Source organism: Micropterus salmoides, unplaced genomic scaffold (genome assembly GCF_014851395.1).
Source record: "Micropterus salmoides isolate LMB-PRFRI ecotype aquatic unplaced genomic scaffold, ASM1485139v1 Ms_hic_scaffold_19, whole genome shotgun sequence".
Classification (NCBI taxonomy): domain Eukaryota; kingdom Metazoa; phylum Chordata; class Actinopteri; order Centrarchiformes; family Centrarchidae; genus Micropterus; species Micropterus salmoides.
The window spans coordinates 20,879,917-20,902,237 of record NW_024041039.1 but is presented as its reverse complement, the minus strand read 5'-3'; the positions used below and the strand labels follow the sequence as shown (position 1 = coordinate 20,902,237).

The window sequence follows — 22,321 nt, the reverse complement described above, 5'->3', positions numbered from 1 at the left end:
AAAAGATTATATATAATAATAATTTAACAGAAACATCTCTTTCCAGAAACTGTAACACTGTTATTCCATCCAGAAGACAGTGTCAGCACTTGTTATGTGGACTATTTCTTCAGTAGAAAGTTGTGAAAACGGTTTAGCACTGTTTTTGGAAAGAGATGTTGCTTCTAAATGTTGTATTAGTATGTTTATATCACACATAGATAGCTCACAACCTGGTCAAATATACAATTAAAGCAATAAGATGGGGTTATTTTTGTCATTTAGATGAAGGTAACCCTTTGAAATCAGTGAGAAATCAATGCCTTTTTAAATGTACTCTGCTGACTCTTGAGTTCTGATTCAGGGCCTGTTGAAAGGGACACTTTTGTTGTTTTTTTTAACTTAATTTGCAATGCATATTTCTCAGGGTGTGTCCTGAGTACAGTCAGAGTCTCTGCACTAAACTCAATTGTAGTGTATCTTTTGACTACAGATGGAGGGATAAGTGAGTCAATGGTTATGGCCATGGTGTGCACAAAGATAGTGGATATATTTCAATTATAGCATTAAACTGTAACAAAAGTTACTCTAGAAGGACAAAATGAACAAGAAAAGGCATTTTCTGGAGCCTCCTGAGGTCAAAGACTACCTAGTCAAAGGAGAACGATTTACCAAGTGGTCAGAGGTGAGTGGAAATAAAAAAAAGAAATCTGTATTACTAAATACTAGCTAAAAGTAAACATTCGAGCAACACAGGAGTCTCATATAAGTCCCGCTGTAGCTACTTAAATCTGTGGTGTTAATGAACTGTTCTGGAAATATGTAGCCCTATGGCATAAATGATCTAATTTAACATCAGCACATCATCATTGAGCAGGTCTGTTTCAGAGGATTAAACTCAATAAATATCCAAAACGTGTGAACCCTAATTCCTGTGTTCCCAATTAGGACTCCACCAAGACTGTTCCTGTCACTATGAAGATGGATCCAAAAGGTTTTTATGTCTACTGGATCAACCAAAGCAAGGTAATCAATATTTAGTCTGGGGGAAAAAAGCCCTTGCACGACATGTCATAGGTGTGGGGAAGTGTTGACTCCCGTTCAGTGTCCAGTAGAAATTAAATGGCTTTTTTAAGCGTTAGACAAAAAGAGCCTGACAGATTAAAACACATATCCAATAGAGGTGGTCATGTTTCATGTTTCAGTGACTCACATCTAGAGTATGTGTTATGTGCATGTGATTAGGATCTGCCAAAGCTGTGGGCTAGGAGCTGCACTGCACTTTCCGGTCCCAGCAGCTTGTGGAGATTATTGATTGGTGCTGATGTAGGCCCACCATCCTGCTGCACTGTACAGCTGAACTGTGATACAGATGGAGATCTGTCTTTGTTGTCTTTCCGTCTCTCTCTCAGTGAAGCGCCTTCTGTTTTTTTTTTTTTACCACATCACAAAACCAGTGAAGCCTACATCAAATGTGTGCCTCGCGTGTCTGGGCTCAATCATGCTGGCATGCTGTTGCTGACTTTATGTGAATTTCAGATGAAAAAGAATCACAACAGTTTCCTACGCGATATTTCAGGACACTGCAGTCAAATATCCTTCACACAAACAAAGTAAATCCCATAGTTTTTGCACTTTGCCAAAGAATGACTTGTATCTGAATCCATATTTGGAACGGCGCCTACATGTTGAATTCAGGATTGAAGATGATTCTCTTCTTGTTTCTAGGAGACAACATTCCTAGATGTTGCCACCATCAGAGATACCAGAACTGGAAAATATGCAAAACTTCCCAAAGTGAGTACAGTATTATTATTCAATATCATAACCTGCTCTCTAATCCAATTAAGTAAAACTGTTTGTTATATAAGAGTCTCTGCAGGCATGCAAATAGGGGGTCAAGCCCTTAGTTTCTCCATTAGTACGAGAGGCATATTTGCATTGCAAAAATGGCAATGGACCCATGTACCCAGGCTGCTCCCACAATAAAGAAACACACAGTTACACACATACACAAACAAACGTAAACACACACTGAGTCATGATCTGAGATTTCTGTGAGTAAGCTTGTGTGAGTCGAAATCTGACAGTTGTAGTTCTTCCTTTTCCGCTTCCTCGCTGGCCTCCCCAGAGAGTTGCAGTATGCAGCCATCATCATCCGTCACTAAGGGTTCAGAGGTGAAATCTGTTTCCCCTCAGGGAGAGCACAGAGCTATGCATCATCCCGGTTGGGGTGCCGTTGAAAGCACGTTTCTCTTAGGCCCCTGAGGGATTTTGGGAAAGCGGCTTTAGTGGTGATGTTAGGTGCCCTTCTGAAAGTAGCATAGAATAGATTGATTGCAGCGTAGCAGACACAGGAAGGTAGTACTTGGTGTGTGTGTGTGTGTGTTCATATGTTTGCATATCTTGGTCAGCAGATTTGCCTGTGTTTGAACAAGCTCCCAGAGAACAAGTGCCGCAGACATGATTTTACTTAAGCATAATTATCTTCACATGAATCAGCTTCAGCACCATGTATTTAGAGCCAATGAGATCTATGAAATATATCTTTCTGCCTTTTACAGCACCCCAAGGTTCGCAATGTGTTCAACCTAGACTTCCCAGACAGCAACCATCTCGCCAAAACTCTTACCATTGTCTCAGGTCCAGACACAGTGAACCTGACCTATCACAACTTCTTTGCCTCCAAGGAGAAAGTGACACAGGTAGATAAGCCACTGTATACACTGACTCTGTGTGTTATTATTGGCACTGTGTCCTTCCTCCAGCTGTTTACAATCCTCCCTTTCTGTCATTGATCTCCTCTGACTGTTCAAACGCAGCTACAGGTCATTAGCCATTATACAATGAGCCTCATCTCCACCCCCCAATAAGGCGCCCCTCTCTCCCTTTTAGTCTTTATGAGACATTTCGACTCAAATATCCGGATTTCATAAACTGCAATTAAATCACAAATGTGTTGTTCAAACTCAACATAGACTGCTCTCATTTCCTGAAGTACTCTTATTTTGATGCCCTCTAGTGGTGAATTTGGGTCAATTTAAAATCTTTCATAATGGTTTTAGGGCCAAAGACGTTTTAAGCACAACTCATGTTGACATTGGATGTAATATCCCTGTTTGTATTTGTAATAAATGCACATCAGAACTGGGCAAATGACATCCTTGCAATTGCCTACAACGGTGCCAGAAACAATGCATGCAGACACGTCTTCCTGGAGAAAATGTAAGTGAATGTCGACAGATCAGCTTTTGCTGAGTGAATACAACACTTTAATTTAACTTCCATATGTATTATTGGACTACATGCCTTTATGTTGAATTTTAGATACATCCGCATTTCTCTTCACACCAACAAGGACGGCAAGATTCCGGTGAAACAGTAGGTCACAGTGCAACTATCAGAAGGTGTAGGATGGCACACATGATTTAGTTTGTACAGTAGATTTCCATATTTCCTATCCAATGTTTCACTGTGTGTTTTTCTTAGTATTTACAAGATGTTCCCTGCGGATAAGAAGAGGGTAGAAAGTGCCCTAGCATCAGCACACCTCCCTAAAGGAAAGGTCAGAAACATATAGACATTTTGGTGTGTTGGTTATCCATCCATTTTACTGTAGTGTTTGTCACCTCTCCCATAATGTCCTGGCATATGTTGTGTTATTCTATCAGTGCATAATAAGGTAGCCAGTCTTTTTTTATTTTGTTTTTACAGTAGCAAAGTTTGTTTTTGATAATTTTGTAATAATTACATACATGTTTTCACATTTCAGTATGACACCATCAAGTCTGATGTCTTCACTGAGTCTGCCTTTAAGGCCTTTCTTTCAAATCTCTGCCCTCGGCCTGAGATCTATGAGATCTTCACTTCTTAGTGAGTCAGCCTTTCCTGTGCTTCACTGACTATCTCCTGATATGGATGAATAATCCTCCATTTATCATATTCTGTAGTTTCTCCAAATTCATGCCTTCTGTAGCTCAAATCTTGTATTATTCTTATATTTACTTTAATCTTGCTTTGAGACTTGAACAAATTTTGGGCCAAAAAAATGTTGTGATTTTTGTCATCATTTTGTTTTCTAAAAGGCTCAGCTATTTTGGATCAACTGCTTTGAAGTCAAAAACATACTTCTTTACATATTCTTCCATATTTGGCAGCACAAAGCCAGAAACTGAGCCTGATGGTAATTGTAATGCAACCCTGTTTCCAAAAAAAGTTGGCACACTGTGTAAAAATGTCATGATGTGCAAAACATTAAAACCCCATATTTAATTGAAAGACAACTTATCAAATGTTGAAACTGAAATTTTGAATTGTTTTTTGAAAACTATATGCCCATTTTGAATTTGATTACAGCAACATGTTTCATAACAGTTGGAACAGGATCATGTTTACTGCTCTGCTGCATCACTTCTTCAACAACACTCTGTAAGCATCTGGGAACTGAGGAGACTGCTATAATCTTTAAAATAGAATGTTTTCCCATTCTTGCTTGATGTAGTATTTCAGCTGCTCAACAGTTCGGGGTCTCCTTTGTTGTATTTTACATTTAGTAATGCACTGTTTAGTAATGCGCCAAACATTTTCAAGTTGGGACTGCAGACAGGCGGTCATGCTGTTGTAATATGTGCAGAATGTGCTTTGGCAATGTCTTGCTGTAATACACAAATGTCCCTGAAAGAGATGCTGTCTACTTGGCAGCATATGTTGCTCCAGAACCTGTATATATATATATATATATATATATATATATCATAAAGCATTAATGCTGCCTTCACAAGTTTGCAGGTCACCCATGCCATGTGCACTAATGCAGCCCTATTTGATCACAGATGATGGCTTTTACACTTTGAGTGGATGACAACCCACATGGTCCTCCTCCTCTTTAGCCTGGAGGATGTGGCGTCCATGATTTCCAAACAGAATTTAAAATTTTGACTTGTCATACCACAGGACAGTTTTCCATTTTGGCTCAGTCCATCTTAAAGGAGCTCAGGGCCACAGAAGGCGGTGGTGTTTCTATATCTGGTTTATGTATGGTTTCCTCTTTGCTCGGTAGAGTTTCAACCTGCATCTGTGGAAGCAGGGACACACTGTGTTCACAGACAATGTTTTTTGGAAGTGTTCCTCAGCCCATGCAGTGATGTCCACTACAGAATTTTGTCTGTTTTTGATGCAGCGCCATGTTAGGGCCTAAAAGGTCATGGTCATCCACTATTGGTTTTCGGCCTTGAACCTTGTGTACAGAGATTTCTTCTGATTCTCTGAATCTTTTAATGACATTATGTACTGGAGACAGTGAAATCACCAGATTCATTCATTCAGACAATTTTATGTTGAGAAACATTATTCTTAAATTGTTGCAGTATTTGCTATCGCCGTCTTTCACAGAGTTTTGAACCCCTCCCCATCTTTACTTCAGAAAGACACTTTTTATACTCAAGCATGTTATTAACTTCTTGCCAGTTGACCTAATTAATTGTGAGTTGTTCCACCAGGTGGTTCGAGTTGACATCGTCCCAAATTTTTTGAAACCTGTTGCTGGCATCAAATTCAAAATGGGCAAATCTTTGTTGTCTTTATGCTATTTTCAATTAAATATGGGGTTTCAATTATTGCACATTATCGCATTTCATTTTTATCTAATGTTTACACATGCCAACTTTTTTGAAAATGGGTTTATAGCCGGTCTCAATTTGAGCATTAGCTACCTGGCATAGGCTCAGATGACAGGTAGTGGGCCATGACAGGCAGGAACAACATTACATGCAGCGCTGATGTGATTATCACACCCACTGTGCCACCCAGCTCCAACAAACCCACCATGACAAAGGACAATTTCACCAAGTTCCTCAACGAGAAACAGAGGGACTCCCGGCTCAACGAGGAGCTGTTTCCACGTCTGCGGCAGGACCAGATCAAGGCTCTGATTGACAAATACGAACCTACCTCCTCTAATTCAAACAGAAGTGAGAGTGATTGATGATAGGTTTGTTCTATTCTGGAGGACTTACATGCTAATACATGCTACAGTATTTGTATTTTAAATATGTGTCTCTCATGTTCATCTGCAGGTCTGATTTCTCCAGAAGGGCTCTTATTCTTCCTGATGGGGCCGGAGACATCAGTTGTCATGCAGGACAGGCTGGCCAAGAGTCAGGACATGACCCAACCTATACCCCACTACTTCATCAAGTCCTCCCACAACACATACCTGACAGGTGATATACACCACTTTCATTTTAACTAATGAATTCTCATACCTGATCAACTCAACATCTGAGGATCATTTATGCTGGATTTTTCTGGGTCTGTCTGTCTGTCTTCTTGCAGCTGGTCAGTTCTCTGGCGTGTCCTCTCCGGAGATGTACCGTCAGTGTCTGCTGGCCGGTTGCCGCTGTCTGGAGCTTGATTGCTGGAAGGGCAAACCTCCAGATGAAGAACCCATCATTACCCATGGCTTCACCATGACAACTGAGATCCTCTTCAAGGTGATTACACATGGTTTTGGGCAAGCCTTCAGTGGGCTTTCACATTTCACTAATCTTTACATAGTGACATTTTTGTTTGCCTTTTATACATTAGCCTCCAGGGTCTAGTATCTTAACAATAGGGATGTAAACAAGAATAAACACATTATACAGACATGAACAGATAATGTGGTCTGAGCAGATACAAACAATGTCCAAATTTTTGCAGCAATATTCGTGATATTTTCACCTTGTGAACAGATAGTGAGTTCTTGCATTGCACACCTTGCTCAACTTAAAAGTAGACAGGAAGCTGTAGAGCTAAAGTTAGGGAGCGTCTCAAAAGTGCATGCTGAAAGGCCAAGAGAGCTTTTCAGATTTCTGTCAATAGCTTTTTCCATTTCAAACTAACTTTATTTTTGTCTGGACCTCCTCTGATTGTATTGCACATCATTATCCTACATACACAACCCCAACTTTTTAAAGACGAATCGTACAATATGGCCATTGGGACCAAAAACAGTTAAACATGTTTTGTTTAGACTCACTTTAGACTCACTTAAGATGGGGTAAAAATACAAATCATATTTTATTATTTGATTAATTTAGGTACATGCTCAAAATACGGTTGTATAGTTTATAGACAGCTAAACTTATACACATACCTATAAGCAATAGCAGCAATGTGTCACGGACATCATGATACACCTATAAATTCACTGATTACTTTTTATTCATGCCAGTTTGCACATTAAAGAACAAAAGAGTGTGAAAGCTTAAAAGTACACACATACACACACTCTGGCAGGCCCCCCTGTCATCTTCTCACACTCAACACTTCCATTTAAGGGCAGACTGAGCTCCACATTCCCAAGGGTTTACAGTCAGCCTGTGGATGTGATAGGTTTGGAGCTGACCTCAAGGCTTCTGCATAAAAGCATTAGTTCTGCCGTTTGTCATGTTATCTCTCTTCCTGCTTTGGGAGAATAGTCATGATTGACCCTGTAGTTTATTTGGTCTCATGCTTTTGTGTGATTTTCATGATTTTATTCTACTTGTACCATGTTTTCTGCTGTTTGCTGCTTTTTCTTTAATCTTAATCTAATTCAAATTATCGTCTAGTTAAATGCATAACCCCCCCCCCCCCCCCCCCCCCAAAATGTCTCTTTTTGGTATGTGACAGGATGTGATTGAGGCCATTGCTGAAAGCGCTTTCAAGACCTCACAGTATCCTGTGATCCTCTCATTCGAGAACCACGTTGACTCGTAAGACCTGAGCTTTTCCATGACCATGTAATGTTATTAACACAATGTAATAATGTTCTGATGCCATTATCAAAATGGAATATTAATGGGACATATTGAGGATGTAATTGAGCCGTTAGTTCTGGCAGTAACAGCAGACTGCAACAGGTGTTACACTGTTTTATTCCAGGGTGAAACAGCAGGAGAAGATGGCCAACTACTGTAAAACGATATTCGGTGATGCCCTTCTAACAGAGCCGCTGGACAAATATCCTGTGAGTACAGTGCTGCAACATAGCTCACTGTTAAAATAATATAGTTAGATAAAGTTTATAAATGTGGATTTTGTTTAACAGAAATCCACCTTCATAGGTAAATTAGATGAAGGATTATCATGTTGTACTGTGTAAATGCATTAGCATAAAGGCAATAAATGGTAAAGTTCAAGTTTCCTGTTTGTTCTCTTTCTTGTCACTGCTAGACATGACCCTCCTAGGCTCCAACTGATTTATATCAACAGCCAGCATCTGTTTACCTCCTCTCAGGAGGAGGAGTGTGTTGTATTCCTCCGGCAAAGAGAGGGCTGGTTTAACGGTCTCAAATAATATCAGGGCAGCAGCCAGGTTTTCAAAAAAGCTGACACAAACCTTAGCCCCTTAAGAAATGTTTGCTTAGTCATGTAAAACAATCTGTAAATTATATCTTCTGACATGAGGACCTTGCACTTTTAAGGCCCCCTCTGGCCCATCAGGAATATAATTCTGCGAGAGAAATAGTAAACTTTTATTTTTGAACAAGTTGAATTATATGTTTAAGTTTTGATCATGAGGCTTTTAGGTGTACATGATCTGTGTCTAAATTGTTAGCTATACAAATATAAACCATGTGTAAAACAGTGTATTGCAAATGCCTTCTCTGGTCAACACAGACATTGTTTGACATTTTTGAAAATGTACTTCGCTTTGAGTGTGATGAGAACATGACACCACTCTAATGTCTATATGGTAAATATGAGGCTAGAGCTTGCAGTTGGTTAGCTTAGCATAGCGTTAAGACTTGAAACAGCTATTCTGACTCTGTACAAAGGTAAAAGGTCTGCCTACCAGAATCTGATTGTTTTAGTTACGGCCCTGGACAAGTATTGTTTTGTGACTGTTTACCCCACATTAGTTTTAGGTTTCTTTCTATTTATCTTTAACATCCAGCTGAAGCCGGGCCAGCAGATCCCCAGCCCATCTGAGCTAATGGGTAAGATCCTCATCAAGAACAAGAAGGGCAGCCATGAGAAGCCAACCCAGACTAAGAAAACCAGCACAGCTGCCGCTGAGCAGACTGCAACCACAGATGCACCTACCCAGGACCCAAACACTACGACCACAGATGCACCCACCCAGGACCCAAACACTACGACCACAGATGCACCCACCCAGGACCCAAACACTACGACCACAGATGCACCCACCAACGACCCAAACTCCACTTCCCAGGATCCTGCCAACCCAACACCCAGCACCCAGGGGAACCAAGGTGGACTAGATGAACCGCAAGCCAAATCAGATTATGTTCCTAAAATAGCGTTTAGTTAATTTTAGGTGTCACTGACATAATGTTTATATATTCAACCAGAGGGGGACGCAGCTGTGGAGGACATTGAGGAGCAAGAGGAGACAGACGAACAGGATGAGGAGAAAATGAAGACATCAGATGAGGTAGAGAATGCCGTTGCGATGACAGTTTTATTGCTTCACATCATCCCTGTCCAGCTAAAACAGTTCCAACATCCGTAAACTTCCTGTCAATCTCCCACAGGGCACAGCTGGACAAGAAGTAACAGCGTATGAGGCAATGTCATCCCTGGTCAACTACATCCAGCCCAACAAATTCATCTCTTTTGACAATGCCAGAAGTATGTCTTTGATTCATACATTTAACTCAAACTCAGACAAGATTGATTTTTTGACAGATACTTCACAGGTAAATCAATCAAAGTCAGTGAGTTATGCGATTCTTCCTCCCGTTCCTTTCTTCCATCACAGAGAAAAACAAGAGTTACGTCATCTCATCTTTTGTGGAAACCAAAGGGGAGACAATGATTGCCAAGAATGCTGTTGAATTTGTCGAGTATCCTTTAAGAGTCCTGCTGATGCAAAACATGGCAACCTGTGTCAAATGGGGTGAATTTGATTAAGAATGACACAAAATTAGACAAGAATATGTTTCATTATGCTGTCATAAGAGGATCCTGGTCCACAGAAATGAAAAACTGTGCTTCCTAAACCATCTTTCCCAGATATAATAAAAGGCAGATGAGCAGGATCTACCCAAAAGGAACAAGAATGGACTCATCCAATTACAGCCCCCAGCCTTTCTGGAATGTAGGCTGCCAGATGGTGGCGCTCAACTACCAGACGATGGGTAGAAACGGACACAAAATGCACTGATAATCCCTTAAAATGTCATGAATGTGTTGCACTACATGAAAGGATTAAACCATTCACTGTTACTTTTTAATCACCACTTGAGTCTAACATGTTTTAAAATACCATATTCTGTTATGTTTAAGCTTGAGCTTCTGTTTTTTCACCACAGCAGGTCAGTGTTGCACCTCTTTGTGCTGCACATGCGTCTTTTGTGGTTTGCATCCCAAATGCCTGCTGCTCCTCCTTGTGCTTCAGAGAGGGGGCATGAATGGGCTGTTTGTGTCTATTTTCAGATTTTCCCATGCAGCTGAACATGGCTCTGTTTGAATTCAACGGCAGAACAGGCTATCTCCTTAAGCATGACGTCCTGCGTCGCAGTGACAAGAAGTTTGACCCTTTCTGCGACAGGATTGACACCGTTGTGGCGAGCACATTGACAATAAAGGCAGGTTCACTGCCTCGTTATCATTATGCTTCTCACACTGTGCTGTGTCTGGCAAAGTATCTTTGCAAACTAAATGCAAAAAGAAAACAGTTTAAAAAGGTGAAAATAATGACTGTAAAGCTGCATCATTTATGGTATTGCATTGTAGGGAAACTGATGAAGAATGCAATATGAGAATAGCTGACAGCTGTTTTTGCTTTCTCTAAATTGAGCAATAAATTTGCCTCAGTAGCCTTAGGAAGTGTCTCTCTCTCTCTCTTTCTCTCTCTCATTGTGTGTGTGCGTGTGTGTAGCCATGTTTGCCCTCTAGTTTAGATGCAGAGTCCATAACAATACAAGCTTCCTGCTGAGACTGATACATGGTTCCTGGTATTCAGCAGACTGTGTGAATGAACTGTTAAACACTTCATACACGCATGTCCTCAAATCTTATTCACCTGTCTCACTAGATCTATTCCGGCCAGTTTCTGTCTGACAAGAATGTGAAAACAGGAGTTGAGGTGGAGGTGATTGGGTTGCCGGGAGACCCCAAGAAGAAATATCGCACCAGGTGGTCCACCACACCCAACGCCATTAACCCTGTGTGGAATGAGGAGCCTTTTGTTTTTGAGAAGGTGTGTGTCAGTAGGTGTTCAATACATGTGTAAGTGAATGTGTTTGTGAAAACCTAGCTATTATAACCTACTGTGCTGCTGCTGCTGCTTAATATATTTGTTGTTGTTATGACGAGTAGATTCTGCTCCCAGAAATGGCCTCTCTAAGAATTGTAGTCCATGAAGAGAATGGTAAATTCTTGGGACACAGGATCATCCCACTTGATGCCATCCAATCAGGTCAGTGAGTCATCCAAGGCCTCAGAATATGTGCTAACGTGTTTCAGCCAGTTTCTGGATCAGGGAAGCTGCTGCCTTGTTTAATTCACTGGGGTTTGTTTTATACCCTGTAGGTTTCCATCACATCTGCCTGCGCAGTGAGAGCAACATGCCACTCACTCTGCCTGCTCTCTTTGTGTACATCGAGGTCAAAGACTACATCCCTGCCGCCTTTGCAGGTGCTTGGCTTTTCACATTGTGCTTTTGCAAGAGAAGAACTTCTTCTTCTGCTGCAACTGAATGCATGTTGTCAGAGGGATAGTCGGCACTGCCAAGGCTGATTTATTTTGGGGTTTTTTGCACACATTTCTATTTGGTTTAAGGATGAATTGTTGCTACATTGTGCACTGACGCATTTTATTCTGCCACAGATTTCACAGATGCCTTATTTAACCCCACAAAGGGCACAGAGAAGACCACAAAGACCCCAAAGGAGGTAACAAAATGCAGCTAAGAGAAACTGAGCTCAGCCATCATCTACTACAATTGACTTATCAGCAATGTCCCCAGTTCTTCTTTAAATCCTAAACAAGACTAATTAACTTCCTGGAAGATGACCAGCCTTGTTAGATTGTGATGTTCCTGTCCTTTTTGTGCCCATGCAGTCATCCTCCGACTACATTTCTCCCTATGAGTTGCCTCTTGTGGTCCAAACCCCCACTGACAAAGCTGGGGAAAGTGAATCCCCTGCTGCAGGTAATTAAGCTTGTGAAGGGGACACAGTTCAGAGTTTGATACCGAGCTTTAATATTGCTCTTGTAGTAGGTCTTTAGTGGTGAATTAAGAAGCTGTTTTTGATCACTGAACTTTCCACTTCCCCTAGAAAAGGCCATATCCGAACCTACACCACCAGTTGATGCCAATGACCAATCATCCAAGTCTCCACCAGAAGCAAATGCAGAAGAAGCTAAAGAAGAGGCTGAGAATAAGTCAGACACTCCGCAACCTGCAGCAGATCTTCCTCCTGACAACGCTCCTGCTGATCCAGCCCCGGACGCAGGAAGCGCCACATCTGAAACCCTTCCTGAAGCCGATCCTGCCCTTGAAGCGGCAGCACCTGAGAAGGAAGCGGTTCCAGAGACAGTACCTGAAACCAAAGAGGAAACTGAGCCTGCTGCAGATGATAAACCAGGAACAGAAGCTGCAGTTGCTGCTGAAGAGCCTGCACCTGAAGAGCCTACTGCTGAAGAGCCAGTTGCTGTGGCCGTGACCTGTCCAGCAAGTGCATTGCCCGAGTCTGCAGGATCAGATAGCTCATCTCAGCCGCCGACATCCAGCGAAGGTAATGAAGCGCTTGAGGTGCTGCACTCATCACGGTTTCTCTTTCATTAGTACAATTTAGGTAAAGATCCCCACAAAGAAATACAGAGACGAAGTAAGTCTTTTTTGTCAAATAGATTTATTAAAAATGCATTTACATTGCCGACACAAGCAGGAGGATTCTCACAACAAAGCCCCGTGTGTTTATGCTGCAGAGCCTTTGACTGTGACTACCGAAGAACTGACACAGCACAAGAACTATGTGAAGGTCATCAAGCGTCAGGAGAAAGAGTTGAAAGAAGTGGAAAAGAAGTATCAGAAAAAAGGAGAGGATCTGATTCAGAAATACACTGACTCCTTCAAGACCATCAAGAAAAAGGCCTCGTTGAAGAAAAAGGAGTAAAAGGATTTATTTGTTTGTTCCTCTTTGTTGTCATATTGCTTTTCAGAGTGAGTTTCTAGCTGAACTATTGTAGGAGAAAAAATGTTTGACAAAAGACAGATAGTGTTGGCGGAGGAGGGGTGGCATGTAATAATTTTAGAGTACTTCGATCCATCTGTCCAAAGACTGTTCTGTTTCCTACAAAGTAGCAGTGAATTCTGCAGCATATTAATATTGACCAACTAATGAAGTTGTTTTGGTCACTGTCATTAATGAGATTACATTTAGATGCACAGAGAATATTCCTCAGCTAATGTGTTTTTCTAGCTGAAGCAGAATATTAGGGGATGAAGAGAACAACTAGGCTAAATTAATATGGGCTTTTTGTGCACAGCCCTCCTCACTAACCTTTCAGGATAAAACATGTGTTATTCAAGGCCAGTAACCACATGGTTGTACATTCATTTCTGTCCTTGGAGAGGTAGTTGCTGTCAGTCGATAAACTCTGTTCCCCTCGCAAATGTCCTGTTATGTTTTGTCATGTTTCCTCAAGCAGAGGGGGAAACACCTCTGACTCCAGTGTGTACATTGAGCGGGTGCAGGAGCAGAAGGAAAAAATGCAGGTGGAGCTGCAGACTTTGTGGACGGAGCAGTATGATCAGCTGAGGAAGAAGAAAGAGCAGTGTGCTACAGAGGTTAGTAAAATACAGGTTCATGTTTAAAACCCCGCTAAATGTCATTAAACATTTAAAATGAGAAAAAGAAGACATTGAAAGTATCTCTTAATCTCAATATTTTTTATTAACAAGGCGTCAAAAGACAATTTATAATGTGAAAGGCATCACATGTAATAACCCACCGAGAATTAGCAATGCTTTAAAGAGTGTTTCAGCGTCTTTCAGCAACTTTACTGTTTTGGTTCAGTATTCAATAAAAAACACTAAACACCCACTGTACAATACCTGCTGAGCACCAAACAGCAAACAGATAACGTTAAAGTCAGTTATTTCCCTCAAGAGTTGGTGGAAACCAAACAGAGCTAAAAGGAGAGGTAATATTGGACTTACATTTGTCAGATTTCCACTGCTAATTTTGTTTCGTCTGCAGATTGTGTAAAAACTGTTTGGTAACACCTTAGCGATATCAACTTTATAAGCTGATAGTATGTGTTTGTACCTTATTGTACTGCCCTCAAGTGACCAACAAATTAAGTAAACATTTGAAGTACTTTAATATTTAAATTTCTGCTTTTTTATTAGCTGTTTTAAGTATCAAAAGTCTCTAAAAACTCACTGTACACAACTTTGCTGCCAATTAAAAACAGAACTAAAAGGAGGGTGAATACTGAACTTACATTTGTTTGTTGCCACAAGGCAACTTTGTGCAGTTCGGCTACTTGGTAGGACAATAACATGCTCAATGATGTCAAGCAGGCCTAATATTTTAACTGCTGGATGTGTAAATAAGCAACTGGTTGCAAACAAGTTTGCTATATCAACTTAAAAGGCCAATGTTGTGTTCACAACTTGTTTCCACTGGGCAAGATTTGCATACAAAATCATATAGAAAAACACGATGCATTGTTATAGATTAAATTACCCAACTATTGTTAATTGTCAGATTAACTTTTAGAATCACATCTCTTTTTATAGTTAGAAAATAATACACTTTATTCTGCTATGATTACAGTGTTATTTTTATGTTTCATCCATATACAAAGATTTTTTGTGAATGGGTACCTGAAAGTGAAGATCTGCTCCTTGTCCTACTATAATCTAAGCACTTTATGGTCTCTATTGATTATACACCAGAACCAGGTGCTTGGGGTGTATAGCATAAGTGCTGCATCTGTATGAGACTGAAGGATCAGTCGGGTAATAGACAGAGTGTAGAAGTGCAGTGGAGCAAGGTGAGAGTTAACATCTCGCATACACGTCTTCGGCCAAATGCTCTCATTGAACTTAAAGCCAAAGTTCATGCAAATTAACAACAGAAGCTGAACTTTTGTTTGGCTTAAAGAAGAGAGACTTTAATCACATACAGAATGGACATTGTTATTTAGAGCTACTCAGGTCCCATTTATCTTGACTGTGTCTGTGTAATTTCCTTCTTCTGGTGTGACAGAGACTGGCCAAACTGTTGGAGATGGCCACAGAGAGACACTACAGTGAACTGAAGACCCTGGAGAGGTGCGAGCACACACGCAACACATTTTGGACATGCTGTACACAGAGTGCAGAGGGCTTTGCTGAGTGTTTCCAATCTGTGCCTTGAGATTTTGGTGTGACACTGTTTGTGTGTGTGTGTGTGTGTGTGTGTTTGTGTGTGTCATCTAAGGTGAAACATCTGACATTTTGCAAAGACAATACCTCAGATAATGAATGAATCACCTCACTGTACAGGTCTTCCAATGTCCTTGGCTGGCTTATTGTGCTCAGAGAGAAAGAGTGTGTGTGTGTGCGTGTGTGTATATGTGTGTGTGTGTGGGTGTGTGTTATCCGAAGTCCCCAGCTGGCAGATGGCTATCTCAGGACAACCATTATCCAACAGGTGTTTAAACAGCAGTAGGGAAGCGAAGGCAACTCTGGTCATCTACCTGCCCACATAGACAGTATAACACTGCATCTAAGCCTTCCTTTCACTGAAAAGGTCACACCAGAGACCTGTAGCTCTTGTTTAACGGGAAAATGTTTCTTTATATGTCCACGTTACTGACTGACTTTGCCTTGTTTTGCAGTGTAACCAAAGAAAATAAGAAGAAAACACTCTCAAAAGGTTCATCCTCAGAGAAAGCAAAGTGAGTTTGACCTTCAGTTACTTTATATGTTTCCGTTCATTGCTGTTCCTCTCACAAAGTTACAGCTTCTTGTTCAAATTGAAAAGAAATATGAGAAGTCAAATGATGAGGAGTAGCTTAGCTTCTTACCCCTCTGCCACATCGCATTGCGCATTAAGTCTTGTTATTAAGGCTTGATTTAATGATTTTTTAACATTGTGTACTAGAGGTCTAATTGAAAATTACAATTATCTTCTCTCAGGCTGAAAAGGGCAATGAGCACAGAGCTGTTGGATGAGACTAGTCAGCCTGATGTAAGTAGTCTTTTAAACTTATTGAAAATAGTGGATTTAGAAACGTTGAGCATGCATGTACAATTAAAGGAGTAGTTTGACATTTTGGGAAATGTGCTGCTTTGCTTTCTTGCCAAGTGTTAGATGAGAAGATTTATACCATTCTTTATACCAAGCTGGAGCTAGCAGCTTGATAGCTTAGCTAAGCATAAGGACTGGTAACATCTAGCCTGGATCTGGTTAGAAAATCTGCCAGCACCTGTAGATTACTGTTTAACATGGTACATTGTGGGGTGGGCCTAAACACTGGTTGCAGTCTTTATGCTAAGCTAAGCTAACAGGCTTCTGGCTGTAGCTTCATATTTAACTGACAAACATGAGCATGGTATCAATCTTCTCGTCTTACTCTAGGCAAGAAAGCAAATAAGTGTGCATCGTGCAAAAAGCCGAACTGTTCCTTTAAAGGAAACAGCAGTTCACCTGGAAATCCCCACATGATTGTGACTAAAGTCTGAAGTTACGCACTCATCACTGCATTTACCATTTTCATGCGTACCTAAAACAGTATTATTGAACTTATTGTATTCAATAGTGTAACTATGGTTACAATGAGGCAGCAATTGTCTAAATATTTGAACAAAACATGGAAATATTATCACCTTAGGCATGTTACAGAGCTTTCCTTTCATACAACTGCACATATGTTCACATACACCCACGTGTTTGCTTACAGATACAAACACACACACACATTGTTGAACTGTAAGTACACACATACACGAGCATGCACACCAGTTTGCCCACAAGCCACCCACATACACAAATGCACACACCCTTTTACCCACTGAGTAAAGTGCAGCTGGCCCTGACCATAGGCCAGACTTGTCCATTACTCATTACTGTTTACAGGGAGCTAATCCACGTGTGGTCGATGACTCACTGAGCTCTGCTCGTGTTCCTCTGTTGGCAAGAGATTCAGATCTGTTGTATCTGGGTTAAAGACCCGGCCATTTCACTCATCTCCAATCCTCTATGATCGACTCAAGCACACCCCTCTCATCCTTCCGCACAGTAGGGTTGCATTGCAGCTCATTTTGATCTACTTAATCAGCATTTGCCTGTTAATTTAAACTATTTATAACACAATCACTATTTTAATCAGTCAGTATTGAATGGCTATAAGGACTGTGTAACTGAATTGGACAAGTCCAACCTGTTGTGACTTAACTCTATTGATTCTTTTGCTCAGGTTGCATCCCATGGGTGCATTCCTCACCAGACATACCCGCACATACACTCACAGGCAGGTACATGAGCAGACAAACTGCTTTTAGACATACAAACAGTCTTTATCTCACATGCACACACAACAAACTCACACAGACTCAAACCACAGGTCGATTGTGTTTTTCAGTGGCAACATATTGTGTTGTATTTTGCTATATTGTTACAGTCTTCAGATTACAACCCACAGCAAGAGGCTCTGACAAAGAAACATACTGCTACTCTGGAGGAAATCAAGGCCTTGACAAATCAGGTACACACACAGGACACACTTGTTTCTGTCACTCAAGAGGATGTTGCACTGACTTATAGCCCAAAACACTGGAACTCAGGAGCTATGACAGATTTACCAATCAACAATGTTCAACACTGCAAACTTTGATTGGTTTGTAAGTACTACCCCCTGAAAAAGGACTTTTTTGCCACATGGAACTATCATGCAATTACTAAATGTAGTTCTTCAAAAGGTTCTTGGTTTCTTGGGAAAGCCCTTAACCAAAATCCAAGTCAAAAAAAAAAAAAAAGATTTGTGTTGATTAGCATTTTGTCATCATCGTAGGGAGTCCCAAATGGGAGATGTGTTTCCTTAATGTGATTAATTCAAAAGAGCAGAGAGGTCTAGACCGTACTCCGTGATATTATTTACAGAAACCCAGCAATTCCCACCAAGAGCAAGCACTAGGTGACAGAGGCAAGGAAAAAACTCCCTTTAAGAGTCAGAAACTTCGAGCAGAACGATGGCTCAGGGTAGGCGGCCATCTGCTGGTTGGGGGTGAGGGAGAAAGAGAGAGAGAGAGAGAGAGAGCCACAAAGAGGGAGAGAGGGATGGGGAGGGGGAGCAGCCTACACAATATACACACAGAGGTACAGACAATAAAGGTAATGTTGGAACAGACTGAATGAATAATGGTGATATTTATAGTAGAGTTTATGATAATAATAATAATGCCCCGGCCTTTCTGTGTGGAGTTTGTATGTTCTCCTTGTGTCTGCGTGGGTTCACTCCGGGTGCTCCGGCTTCCTCCGACCGTCCAAAGACATGCAGCCTAGGTTAATTGGTGACCCTAAATTGTCCTTAGGTGTGAGTGTGACTGGTTGTTTGTCTATGTGTGGCCCTGCGGTGGACTGGCGACCTGTCCAGTGCTTTTTATAATATGATCTCTTTTCCTGGTTCCTGTTAGAACACTTGCTGCAGCATTCTGGATCAGCTGAAGAGTCTTAATGGAGTTTTTCAAGCAGCCTGATTATAAGAATTGCAGTAATCCTAGAAGAAGCAACAAATGCATGGACTAGTTTTTATGCATCATTTTTAGACAGGATGTTCCAATATTACATAGGTGAAAAAAGGCAGTCCTTGAAATTGCTTAATGTGAGAGTTAAATGACATGTCCTGATCAAAGATAACTCCAAGAATCCTCACAGTGGTGCTGGAGGCCAGGGCAATGCCATCCAGAGTAATTATATCTTTAGATAATGCGTCACGGAGGTGCTTAGGCCTCAGAACAATAACTTAAGTTTTATCTGATTTCAACATTAGAAAATTACAGGTCATTCAGGTTTTAACATCCTGAAGGCACATTTTTAGTTTAGCTAACCGATTAGTTTCATCTGGCTTGATCGATAAATAAAACTGAGTATCATCTGCATAACAATGAAAGTTTATGGAGTGTTTCCTGACAATATTGCCTAAAGGAAGCATATATAAAGTGAAGAGGATTGGTCCCAGCACAGATCCTTGTGGAACTCCATGACTAACTTTGGTGTGCATGGAGGACTAACATGTACAAACTGAGGTCGATCTGATAAATAGGACTTAAACCAGCTTAGAGCGGTTCCTTTAATGTCAATTAAATGTTCCAGTCTCTGTAATAGGATATGATGGTCAATGGTATCAAATGCAGCAGTAAGATCTAATAAAACCAGAACAGAGACAAGTCCTTTGTCGGATGCAATTAGGTCATTGGTCATTTTCAGCAGTGCTGTCTCTGTGCTGTGATGAACTCCTGAAATCCTGACTGAAAATCCTCAAATTAACTTGCTCTGTAGAAAGTCACACAGCTGTTTGGCTACTGCTTTCTCAAGGATCTTAGAGAGAAATGGAAAGTTAGATATAGGTCTGTTGTTTGCTAAAACATCTGGATTAAGGTTGGGCTTTTTCAGAAGAGGTTTAATTAGTTACTAAAAGTATTGTGGTACATAAATAGATTGATCATATCTAGTAAAGAAGTTCTTGCCAGTGGGTAAAACTTCTTTAAGCAGCCTAGTCGGGATGGGGTCTAAGAGGCAAGTTGATCGTTTAGATGAAGAAAGTATTGAAATTAGTTGGTAAAGATCGAGAGAAGCAAAGCAGTCTAAACATATATCCGGTTTTACAGCCGTTTCTAAGTTTTCAATTAATACAAGCACAAGCACAAGCACTGTAAATTACACACACATATACTGTATTTTTTTCAAATACACTGCGACAATCAAGATTGGCCATCTGTCCATTCAGTGATTATATCTAACGTTGCAGGGTGACACATCCAAGCGATTGAGAAGATACAGACCAAGCTCCCACCGCTGTAAATGATGTCAGAGCACTCTATGACAATGCTTTGCTTTGGATTAGTGAACTCTTGGCAGTTACTATTGGGAAAAGAGGTGTTAGATAGTTTAGACATTGACGCGTGAACGCCAGATGGATGGTGTGTTTTTGTATTTGACCAATAGGATTAGCTTAATTTGTAAGCTAATATGGAGATTTTGATATGGAGAGAAGCAGTGGGAGAAGTGCAAAGAGATTAAGAGACAAATGAGGATAACTTATTCGTTTTAACATGCTGGTTGTTTTTGTTGTATGTATTTAACAACACTGGTTGAATATTGAGCCATTTTCCTTAATACAGGGACATTGCCACATTATAAAATATCCTGAAAGCTCATCGGCACTCTTATTTAAAATCAATCCGTGTCACTGGATCAGGCCAGGTCCCTATCTCAGGGTTATGATCTTTATTTTTATTGGCACCACTACACAAATCTATGATGATCTAGATTATGATAAGCACCTGGCATTAGAAAAGAAATTTACAAAAAAAAAAGTCAATGTCCTTTCGACAAGCCTATAACCTCTAACTAACCTTTGGCCCCTGTTTCTGCAGCTCAATCAGGAGGCCCTGAAGGAGCACGAGCAGAAACGGAGGTCTCTGCCAGCAGAGGTGAAAGAGACTGTCAATGTCTGTGTTGGGGCCCACTTTCCTGAACTGGTCGACCAGACTAAAGACAAGAAGGTGCAGGGAGGGTGCTGCTATGGAGATGTATTCCTGGGTTAGATGGGCCCTTTGACCCTTCAGTTATCAAGCGTTGCCCTACCAACCTGTCACATAACCTTCTGTCTGAGAATAATAATGGAATAGTAGGAGATTATTCAATTAATTATTTCAATTTAGAATTGTTTTTCATAGAGAGTTTCTGTTTTGTTCTTAAATTTTAAGCCATAATGTTGTTTTCATGGATGTCCTGTAGACCAAAAGTTAGATTATTTGGAAGTTATATATTCTCTATTTGACTCTTTATTTCTGTTGCTTTTCACCAATGAAATATAATTAATACAGCGACAAATATCTTCTAGATGAAAGCACATCATTAAAAGCCTTAGTTTGGTATATACAGTCTCTTAATGAGTTCAAAAATGGGACTAAATGTAGCAGAAAAAATGGGTTATCAGAGTCTGCAGGCTGAATCGAGACAATGACTCCATCTGTCACACTTCAACACATGGTGTGTGCGATACTCCATGATGCTGCAGCAAAGCATTCACGAAAATCTTGCAGAAAAAAGGTACATTTCTCTTTAACTGGAACAAAGATCCTATAGAGTCATGATAATGGCAATACACCAATATTCCCTTTACAGTAAAAACATTATTTTCTCTTGTGATGTTCTTAATAAACTGTAATTTTGTACATGTTTTTTCCTTTATCTTTCCAGGGAAGTTTTACTGAATATGTTTACTTTCCAGTCTGTAGTTGTGGTGGATCATAGGGATAAGACGTTTACTTGGAGGATAGAGAAATCTGTTATTCATACAAAAGTATCCAGGTTTCAGATCACTTGCATGCATCAGAGCAGGTGTGTCTTTTGTGACTCCACCACATCCAGCAAATCTGTCATTCTGGACCCTGATATTTCTGTTTGCTGCTTGAATACAATTTCAGCATGCCGGTTTACTGGCTATTATGTCACTCGGGTTGAAGACAAACCCGCGTGCATGGCAGATAATTATCAGGTGTTTAGATGTTGAGTATCCCATTTGCTATCAGAGTACTCCAGCTGGCATATCCAGGTGTCTGAAAACAGCATATGATATTTACATGCACTAAAAACCCGATCATGAGCAGGATACTACTCAGCATGTAATACTCACTAAGAGAAATGCTCTCTTTTTCAGGTATGCCCTGTTCAGACACTCACACAGTTACCTACATTCACACCTGCAAAGCTGCCCTGTATAACTACAGTCTAAGCTGGTGGGTCTTGCTCAAAAGCACTGTAAATGAGGGAAGGGAAACTGCTCTTTCACTACTTTAGGATGGACATTTTACTAGTGGCTCCCAACCTTTTGGTTGTGACCCCTTAATGCCAACCAATATCTACTTGCAACACCATGTCACAGGGTGCATGTCAAATAGTCCAATTGAAGAGTGATTTACCCTGCTCAGACTGTTTATTACCAGGGGCCTAAAGAGGTAAAACTAGCGTATCTCACCAAAAAAATGCAAAATAGTGAGAGTTATTAAATGATAGTCCACATTCTTAATGAAATACATCAAGTAGGTACACATGGATATTAGTGACAAAAACTGAGGACAAGAGAGGCACAATCCAGGCAAAAGACAACTAATACGTGATCT

At 40.6% G+C, this 22,321-nt stretch overlaps 1 protein-coding gene across 1 annotated transcript; it reads left to right on the top strand.

Moving 5' to 3' along the window:
- Positions 1-521: 521 nt before the first annotated feature.
- plcb2 (phospholipase C, beta 2) lies at positions 522-21,373 on the top strand. Its single transcript, XM_038729787.1, has 32 exons — positions 522-664; positions 928-1,005; positions 1,708-1,776; positions 2,544-2,684; positions 3,125-3,204; positions 3,307-3,360; positions 3,469-3,544; positions 3,752-3,852; positions 5,788-5,948; positions 6,054-6,200; positions 6,313-6,470; positions 7,633-7,715; positions 7,885-7,969; positions 8,900-9,221; positions 9,321-9,403; positions 9,504-9,600; positions 9,731-9,815; positions 9,985-10,109; positions 10,408-10,559; positions 11,009-11,173; positions 11,293-11,392; positions 11,506-11,610; positions 11,803-11,867; positions 12,037-12,127; positions 12,255-12,713; positions 12,907-13,090; positions 13,630-13,768; positions 15,198-15,262; positions 15,811-15,870; positions 16,112-16,163; positions 17,596-17,679; positions 20,570-21,373. The coding sequence occupies exons 1-32, from the start codon at positions 581-583 to the stop codon at positions 20,738-20,740; spliced, it is 3,921 nt and encodes a 1,306-aa protein (XP_038585715.1). The 5' UTR covers positions 522-580; the 3' UTR covers positions 20,741-21,373.
- The last annotated feature ends 948 nt before the right edge of the window (positions 21,374-22,321 follow it).